This window comes from Octopus bimaculoides, chromosome 2 (genome assembly GCF_001194135.2).
Source record: "Octopus bimaculoides isolate UCB-OBI-ISO-001 chromosome 2, ASM119413v2, whole genome shotgun sequence".
Classification (NCBI taxonomy): Eukaryota; Metazoa; Mollusca; class Cephalopoda; order Octopoda; family Octopodidae; genus Octopus; species Octopus bimaculoides.
The window spans coordinates 85,901,141-85,911,869 of NC_068982.1; the positions used below are offsets into that span (position 1 = coordinate 85,901,141).

General features: G+C 34.6%; 1 protein-coding gene across 1 annotated transcript in view; it reads right to left on the reverse strand.

The window, feature by feature from the left end:
* Positions 1-10,729, reverse strand: part of LOC106874321 (uncharacterized) — a 466,970-nt gene that overhangs the window by 30,246 nt on the left and 425,995 nt on the right. Inside the window, exon 23 of the mRNA XM_052965857.1 lies at positions 490-621. Coding sequence (XP_052821817.1) covers positions 490-621 — 132 coding nt within the window. The remainder of the gene's footprint in view (positions 1-489; positions 622-10,729) is intronic.

Below are 10,729 nucleotides of genomic sequence, written 5' to 3' on the forward strand. Positions count from 1 at the left end.
TATATATATATAATTGATATATATATAATAGATAGATAAACAGACATAAAATCATTTTGTCTGCTTTCCTTTTGGCATTTGTTGAATGGATCATTGCTGCTATCCTAAATGCTAAATGGGTTGGAGGACCAAATCTCACTCATAAGTTTAATTTGGGTTTGGTTTCCATGGCTAGGTGCTCTTACTTAATACCAACCACTTTAAAGTGTGTATTGTAATGTGTGTATGTGTGTGTAAGAGAGAGAGAGAGCGAGGACACATACATACATTATTAGTTTATGACTTTTGTGTTTATACTGAGATGTAGTGATAAAAATGCTGTCCTAATATTCTACAAAACCAGCAAATATGCATTAAAGAAAAAATAGTATTAATGATAGTCCTATTTTAACAGTTAGCTTTTTTCCATGAAACTAACAATAAAGGAAACAATATATACATCTGTACATCCAAAATAAATGCCACTAAAATATTGAAATTCTCATTTACAGTTTTACATCAGACGCATTTTCCAAGTCACTCTTAACCATCATATTCTGGACGTGTTGAACCAAATTACTTTGTTGCTGCATTAGTCCTTCAAACATATCATCCATTTTTATAGCAAGGCCTCTTCTGAATCTAAAAATTAAAAACAAGAATAAATGGAAATTACATAACTATGTATTGGAGTTATTTCTGGAGCAGAATTGCACTCTTGTACTATTTCTGTATTATTGTATCTCTATTTATACTACATTTAAATATATATATCCTTAGGATTTTTAAGATAGCTTACTTAATATGAGAAAGAATGGTGGTGGATATAGCCTTTCCATGCCATAATTTACTGGGAAGTAGAAAAAAATGGATAAATATTTAGTTGAACTTTTAGAGCAGTAGTTGTGGAGAAAATATTGGCATATGTAAGATAGAGGATTCTAAAAATGTAGGAGAGATGATTAGGCAAAATTTCCAATATAAAGTATACAAGAAACAGCAGAAGAAAAACAATAGGTAGAGGGGCAGAAACCACAAGTACAATGATAGAAGTAATAGAGAAAGAGAGATAGTGATGGTATGCAAATGTTTGTAGTGTGTTGATGAGTGAAAGTCGTGACATTTTACATGTGTGTTTAGAGATGTGTGAATGTACTCTAGAATGTGTATGTTGTGGGAAGATAAGCTTGTATGTCTAAACAGTACTCCTTTATAAAGCAAAATTGCACTTTGTATAGAATCATCAGTTGTTCTCCAGAAGAACCACAGGGCTTTATCCTGGCCACATATTTAGCTGTTCTTTTTTTTTAATTAAAAAAAAAAATTTTTCTCTTTTTTTTTTTGCCAGCTCATTACCTAAATAATAAGAATAATCTTTTTTACTGAAGGCACAAAGCCTGCAATTTGGGGAGAGGGGAGTAGTCAAATGAATCAACTCCAGTGTCTCACTGGTACTCAATTTATCAACCCTGAAAGGATGAAAGGCAAAGTCAACTTCGTTGCAATTTGAATTCAGAATGTAAAGATGGACAAAATACTACCAAGCACCCTGCCTCCATTATCTAAGGGAAAGGCAAAGACCAAAATAACTTGGTATCAGTGACATTGCAACTCATTTCTACAGCTGAGTGAAATGGAACAACATGAAATAAAGTGTTTTGCTCAAGAACACAACACACAGCCCAGTCTGGGAATCAAACTCAGTACCTCATGATTGTGAGCCCGATGCTCTAACCACTGAGTCATGCACCTTCACTAAATAATAATAATAATAATAATAATAATAATAATAATAATAATAATAATAATAATACCACTACCCACACCACTGTTGCTGGTGCTGCAACCACTGCTGCTACTACACATAAAAACAATAATATCAGTGATAACAGTGATGATAACGATAATAATGAAAGGAAATGGGTGGAGTCTTCTCCTCCTCATGAGCTGATTAATGATACATCTAGTGATGGTGTCACAATAAAAACACTAGTAATTGCGCAACCTAATAATTGCTACCTCATAGAAGTGACAATGAAAAACTAAATACTGTTAATAATGGTTGGTAATGAAACTGAATCCAATGATGGTGACAGTGTTGCACCCAGCAGGCTCAGAGATTCTGGTCCGGCTCCAGCCTGTCGCTATCCAGAAAGGGACCACCACACATGGCGTAGATGGAGCAAGCAAATTAATGCTGTGGTCATGGAGTGTTATTACCTAAGCAGCCTGGTAAATGAAAATGGTACTCAAATTAGATGATCTAAAAGAAGACAATAAAACTAATGGCGACATGACAGATGAACAAAAGGCAATCTATGACTGAATAAAGGCAAGACTACAGGAGAACAATAGCGACATTATTTGTAACCTTAAAGAGGTTGATCGATGGAAATTGAACCAAGAAACAAAAAATGTCAATGAAATTCTGAAATACATCTTGATCAAGGCAGCAATTGTTGTAGCAGAAAACGTGGGTGTTGATGTCAAGAAAAAGAAACGTAATGGGAGTGACAAAAGAAAAGATCCATGGTGGAAAAGAAGAATCCAGGCAGGGTTAGACATGCTCTTGAAGGAAATCTCTGTGTTAGACCGAAAAGAGAAAGGGGAGCTTAAAAATGAACAAAAATACAGGGTGCTGAAAAGGAAGTTTAATATTGAAAGAAAGGGCCTGAAAGTAGTAGTGGAGGAACTGAAACAGTACCTCATTGCAAAGAAAGCAAAGATGGTAAGATACGACCAAAGAATGAAGGATTACCACCAGAATAGGTTATACAGTGTAGATCAGAAGAGATTCTACAAAGAAAGGAATAGAAAGTGTACAGATGAAAAGTTGATACCAGATAACATTGAAAGTCAAAGGTTTTGGAGTGATATCTGGAATAAGACAAGGAGCACAAGAAGGATGCTGAATGGTTGCAAGAACTGAAATAAACAGTAGTCTGTCCAAAACAGGCAGAACTAGTCGTTTCAGTTAAGGAAGTGAAGGAAATCAGCAAAAAAATGAGCGACTGGAAGGCCCCGGGACCAGATGGAGTTCAAGGCTACTGGATCAAAAGATTTGGTGAATGTCATGCACGAATAGCTGTGCAACTCAACATCTTGTTAAATGCCGACCAAGGAACACCAGAGTGGTTGACATTGGGTAGGACAGTGCTGTGCCTGGAAAACATTGAAAAGGCAATACGGTAGACAATTACAGGCCGATATCCTGTTTGCCACTTATGTGGAAGTTATTGACTGGAATACTTGCAGAGTCAATGTACAAACATCTGGAAAGAAAATGGAGTCCTACCACATGAGCAGAAGGGTTGCAAGTGTAAGTGCAGAGGTACCAAGGATCAACTCCTGATAGACAAAACTGTGCTCAGAGACTGCAAGAGAAGGAAAAGTAACTTAGCCATGTCATGGAATGACTATCGTAAGGTGTACGATATGATCCCTCATTCTTGGATTATGGAGTGTATGAACCTATTCAGTATTGCATCGAATGTTGAGTGATTGCTTGGTAAAAGTATGGTGAATTGGATGACAGACCTGACAGCATGCAGAAGAAGTTTAGGGACAGTAGAAATTAGGAGGGGCATCTTCCAAGGGGACTGCCTGTCCCCACTGATCTTTGTACTGTGCTTGATACCACTAACACTGATTCTGAGGAAAGCAAAAGCTGGGTACGTATTCAAAAGCCACCATCAAAAAGTCAACCATTTGTTATTCATAGATGACCTCAAACTTTATGGTAAAAATGAAGCCCAAGTCAGTTCCCTCGTTGATACAGCGTATACCTTTAGTGCTGATATCAAAATTGAGTTCAGACTGAGAAAGTGTGCTGTGTTAGTCTTGAAGAGAGGGAAAATCAAATGTATGGATGGGCTAACGATATCGTTGGGGGAGGTTATGAAGCAGATAGAAGAGGCAAGCTAGAAGTACTTAAGGCTACTAGAAATGGATAAATTGATGGAGAAAGAAATGACAGAAAAATTTAAGGTGGAGTACTTGCACAGACTGAGACTGATCCTTAAGTTGAAATTAAATGGATGGGATAAGATCAAAGCTATCAACACCTGGGTTGTTTCACTCCTTAGATATGGAGCAGGGGTAATCGCATGGACAGTAGACAAACTAAACAGCTTAGACAGAAAGACAAGGAAGTTGCTAACTAGATATGGGTCACTCCACCCAAAAAGTGACACAGACAGACTGTATGTATCAAGAAAAAGAGGACTCACTCGATGCAAACACAGCATTAGAGAAGAAGAAAACAACATAGCATAGTATGCAAAAATAGCCACAGAACCACTATTATTAGAAGTAGGAAGGTCAGACTTGTGTAGGATGAAAGATTGCAAAGATAAAGCTCTATACAAGAAATTGAAAACGAATGAAACTGAAAATAGGTGGATAAAGAAAAGAATGCATGGTCAGTTTCATAGGGATGTTGAAGACAGATAGAGAAAAAAGATGGCTGTGGATGATTAAAAGTGATTTAAAACCGGAAGCGAAGGCTCTAATCTGTACTACCCAAGAGAAAGCACTCAGAACAAACTACATAAAATACAGAATAGACAACACAGCAGAAAGTGATAAGCGCAGAATCTGTGGACAAAACGGTGAAACCGTATGGCATATTACCAGCCAATGTATGCCACTATCCCAGAAGGAATATAAAAGATGCCACAAGAATATAGCCAGGCTTGTCCATTGGACACTTTACAACAAGTATGGAATTGACAGAGCAAAAAATTGGTACGACCACAAACTTGAAGGCATCGTCGAAAATAGAAATACAAAGATCCTATGGGATTTTATGATTCAGTGTGACCATGTGATAGAGAATAGGAAGCCGGACATAGTCTTAATTGAGAAAGAAAATAAACTATGCTGGATCATAGATATAGCATGCCCAGTTGACAACAAGGTATGTGATAAGGAAGAAAGAAAAGCTGAGAGATATGACAGGTTAGCTTGGGAAGTTAAGCAGTTGTCGATGAAAAAGGTAGCAGTAGTACCAATAATTGTCAGAGCCCTGGGAACACTGAGCAAAAATCTCGAGAAGTATGTGGAACAAATAGGGGCTGCAATAAGGGTGGAGCACTTGCAGAAAACAGCACTGCATGGAACTGCTCGAATACTCCGGAAGGTGCTCGAAAAATAAGAGGTGTTACCTTAGTTCACTGGTAGTAAACAGCTGACACTATAGTACATCTCCGGCATTAGGAGCTGTGCAAGGGCAATAATAATAATAATAATAATATAATAAAGGCTTCTTATTTAAACACAAGCAAGCAAATTTTGTGGAAGGAAGTCAGTCGATGATGTCAATCAACCTCAAAAAAGATGAAAGGTAAGGTAGACCTTGGTGAGATTTTAAACCAAGAATGTGAAGGGCTGGGGAGTTGGGGATGCCACACAGCAATTTCACCTATGCTCTAACAATTCTCCTTGCTTGTTTAATAATTGTTTCAAATTTTGGAACAAGAAACAACAATTTTCAGAGGTGGAAGTTAGTCAATTCTGAGGGGTATTCCTTGGCTCTGAAAGAAATCTGAATTTTTGTAGTGCAATTTTGTTGAATATATACATGGTCATCATCATGAACAGTCACCAGATATGTGAGACTCAAATTTGTAGGATGTGATGAATTCAACACTGACGAGTGGATATGACATGACTTTTAATTTTCTTTTATATTATGTGTTTTATGAACAATAGCACCATTAGCTACTAAGAAAGCCAACCACAGGTTTATTGCATTTTTGATGGTGAAAGTGACAAAGGAATATCTGAGCAACTTAAATGAAATAAAATCCAAAAGGTAATTTTATTTGATGTACCTGTTTATTGAGAATTTTCCCAGCGACACATGCATGCACATGATAAGGCCAACAAATGGTAAAACTCACTCTCCACTTTTCCTAGTGAAAATAAACACCATACTCTTTCATTATGTACTGAGTGCTTCTTTAGTTAATGTTTGATTGTCTTTATGTGTAATCATACAAAATATTATACACTAATGTACAATATTTTCCACCTACCAAATTTCACTTACAAAGTATTGACTAACCTGAGAAATATTTGCTCAAGAGGCTGTACAGCAAAACAGAACCTTTTGTTGCTGGTATATTTATTTGATATGTGGCATCTGTATTTTTTCTAACATTGAACAAAACTAGTTTATAATATCCCACTTAGAACATCTTTTTAATGTTTCTCTCCATATAAAATTGCCTGTCTGCCGAGGCCAGAGTAAAGAAGACCAGAGGTGTTCCATCACATTATTTGCAGATAAGAGAATGGGAGAGAAAAATTATCTTTAAGGACATTTATGATATTATAAGACAACCAGACAAAAAACATCTGATATATGTTATTAGGGATCAGTTCTTGTTTAGCCCAATGATAAAAGATATTTCAGCCATGATCATCACACATTTTTAGGGATCTATATTATCCAGTTAAGCCTTAGATATATTCTTAAGATGCTGAAGTTCGACTTAAGGGAAATTTGGCTGTTGTTCTCAACAGATGAAACGAACATGTAGAGGTTTCTTGAAGCCCACAGGCAACTTTTTAATCAAAAAATTCTCAGACCTGACATGGTTAAAAGTTTTTGTAATGTTAAAAGCAATAATTTTGCTTTTACTGAGGGTCATGTGAGTATTGCTGAAAGAAGACAAATGAAGTGATCAGTTAATCGTTACCATAGCATTAGATATGAATGTTTAGTATAGTCAAAGATGCTAGGACTGAACTAAAAAAAATACATGTATGGAAATATGTGACATTATATCATAACCACATCAAGAGAAACCTCTTTGATTTTGCTAACTTCCAGCCTAATACTCTCTCATCTCTAATATAATGGTTTCAAATTTTGGCACAAGGCCAGCAATTTTGGGGAACGGGATATGTTGATTACATCAACCCCAGTGCTCAACTGGTACTTATTTTATTGACTCTGACAAGATAAAAAGCAAAGTTGACCTTGGTGGAATTTGAACTCAGAGCATAAGGATGGACAAAATGCCCCAAAGCATTTTGTTCAGCACACCAACAATTCTGCCAGCTTGCCACCTTCTCATACATTGAAGATGATAAAGGTGTTTTATAAGTCACTCAGTATTTTTAGTATATTGAGTCTGACTCTTAACTCATTGATTTGCAGCATAGCTTTTGTAGAACCAAATCAATTGGACGCTTGCATTCTTATATCTTATACCAAAGTTTCATATTCTTGATTACAGTATGTTCTTTTACTCTTTTACTTGTTTCAGTCATTTGACTGCGGCCATGCTAGAGCACTACCTTTAAGTTGTGTATGAAACTACGATATTATTTTTAGAAAGGTTGCTTGCTTATGGACTCTGCTTGTCTTTTATCTCTTGTATAGACAAGTTTCCTGCCAGTTTGCTTCACCATGTGTGACGACATGGCTCTGTCTCTGACTGATGTCCTATCATATTAAGTTTGTCTTCCAATCTATCCTAATTTACATTGATAACTTGCTAATTCTTACCTCAAATTAGACAATTTCTATGCAGATGATACTACCCTTCACTTCCCTTTGCAGATATGATCCATGCAACTTCAACATCTCTTGTTAAACATGTACATCTTACATAAACAGAAACATATACACCATTAGGAGGGGCATCTTCCAAGGGGACTGCCTGTCCCCACTGATCTTTGTACTGTGCTTGATACCACTAACACTGATTCTGAGGAAAGCAAAAGCTGGGTACGTATTCAAAAGCCACCAGCAAAAAGTCAACCATTTGTTATTCATAGATGACCTCAAACTTTATGGTAAAAATGAAGCCCAAGTCAGTTCCCTCGTTGATACAGCGTATACCTTTAGTACTGATATCAAAATTGAGTTCAGACTGAGAAAGTGTGCTGTGTTAGTCTTGAAGAGAGGGAAAATCAAATGTATGGATGGGCTAACGATATTGTTGGAGGAGGTTATGAAGCAGATAGAAGAGGCGAGCTAGAAATACTTAAGGCTACTAGAAATGGATAAATTGATGGAGAAAGAAAAAAGAAAAAAAAATCTAGTTTCAATAAATATTATCAAGGTACATTCACTTTACATATCAAGTGAACATTGCTTAAAACGTTACTCTATTCCTACTTATGAACAATACACCACTAAGTCTCAATAAATACATTCTTTCATGGCAATCATATATCTATAACCTAAGAACTCTTTTAAAGGCTACAAAATGTTTAACAAAGCACAAACTTGTGCAACTGCCAAAAGCACATATGAACATTCTGTAAAGCATTAAAAATGGCAATCTGCCTTTAAACAGTCCTTCTCTTATAAACACACACAGCCATTAACCTGAAGGCATGCTGTATCACCCTTCTGTTGTTGTTGTTGTTGTTGTTGTTGTTGCCACTGCTGCTGTCACTGCCACCACAGGGTCTTCTGAATCTCTGAATTGTGTACCACTTAATAGAGTAACTAGCTATCTGTTGTCAACTTTACTGTATCTCACTCCCCAAACCTCCACAAACCAAACACTTTATACACTTTTTCTTGAGAACTGAAACCCATTTGAATTCATTTTTTACCCATGTCATTCTCCCAAAACAAACAACCTGCAAAACAACTTCATCAACAACACCAGTCTAGTAGGATATGCAATGTACTTTCCTTTTATCTCAAAGATTAGCAAGACATAATGTTCAGAAATAACACCAAACAAAAATGGATTTACATATAGCGCCGATCTGTCCTAGAGCAATGTTATAATGCATAAGAAAATTGGAAGCCTACATTAAAAATTGAAGGTTTTCAGTTCAATCTTAGATTCAGGAAGTGTGTGTACATAGATACATACATATGCATCTAAATAGGGTAATTGAAAATAATAAAAAAATAATCTTCTTCAAAAACAGTATAATAGTAAAATTGTATAATAATTAATACTATTTAAACTGCATGAAAAAATTTAAGAAAACCTATTCTGCTTATACAAACTAAGGCTATTACCATTACATATTTACATGCAAGTGAAATGGCAATTGTTAGTAGATTTATTATAAAATTTATAAGAATTTAAATCCTATTCATTTTGAAAGCTTGAAACAATTTGTTCTATAGCCATTTTAAAATTATTCCCTTCTATTAAAAGTAGTTATATCAAAACTATAACATATTTCAAAAAGCAAGTTCTTACCATGTTTTTAATACAATTTAAGTTATAAGGAAATTTAAAAAAAACATTGCAATTTTAAAAACTAAAGCTATTTCATTTATTAAAACAAAAATCAAAATTAGAAAATTGGAAAATATACTTTATTATTTCTCCAATCAGATCAAAATAAAACATTTGTTTAAAAAATAGAATGCAACACCAATATTTTATACACTAAAAGTAATGTGTAAATATAGCAGTAAAAGCCATTTATAACAGTTCATAGAAAAACAATTCTTAGAAATTAACTCTGCACTAAATTGATAAAGAATTAAAAAATCACTTTATAAATCTGATCAGCAGACACCCTCATAAAGAAGCACATTAAATCAAATAAAAGTTAGTGAAAACAAGGAGGTGATAGATTCTATTGCAATGACAGAAAAACAAATCAAAAAATATTTATTTTGGATAAATAAATTTTTACTTAGCTATGTGTTATAAACATAGCTAAATAGAAATTCTTAGAGGTGTATAATTGCAATGATATTATCAAACTTCTCTAGCTCTTTTCATTAATTCACTTTTATTATTAGTTGTTGTTTAACCCAAGATTATATCCCCAATCTAGTTGATTAATGATCAAATGCCTGTTCCTTCACTGATCATCCAATCTTTTCACTAGACATGGTATATCAAATCTGGAACCATGTTGTTGTGGATCTTTCTTTTTAAGTCATTATGGCATGATTTGAGGAAGATTTGGCTGCTATTTCTAGCAAGTTCAGCAAACACAGAAGTTGTCTGATTATCTCATACAGTTCATTGCTATAAGCTATAGAAGACACTATAGAGGTATTTGTTAAACTTGCAATGATGGACTTACGTCCTCTTATAAGCTGCTGAGGAAAAGAAGGGGCCACCATCAAATCAATGAGGTGTCTTCCATAGCAAAGATAGGTCAGCATGAAATTATAAAATTCATACATTGCTCCAAAACATCAAATTAAATTGGGGATTGAAATGAGCTAATGAGCTTCAACATTCAACTTTATACATACATACATACATTCATTGTATATTTTATTAACATCAAGCAGCATATTATTAAGTTAATGTGTTTTCATAATTTTGTGAACTAACAAATTAACATCCAAATGAATTCACTAAGTAAACATTAGATACTTAATCCCCAGTATTAAGGTAGTTAAATGTCTTCTAGATTTAAGACAAGCCTAAAATTTTCTTAAACTGCTGATGTGTACTTAATTCTATAAGGAAATGTTCATCTATATGTTATTCAGATTAATTAGTTATTTTAAGAGAAACTTATTTCAAACAAATTGAAAAATCAAAGCACTTTTGGGACCCTTTCAGAAAAGTTTGTGAGTAAATAATCTAGTTGAATAATGAAGGGAATAAAATGAACACCCCAAAAATAAGGATAAAAAATGCAGAAAAACTACAGATGCAGAAAGATCATGCCTATGACAGGCTCCATTTATCAAAGGAGGATTATACTAATAAACTAACAAAATTATACAGAAAAGTTCTCTCTCTCTCTCTCTCTATATATATATATATATATATATATATATATATAT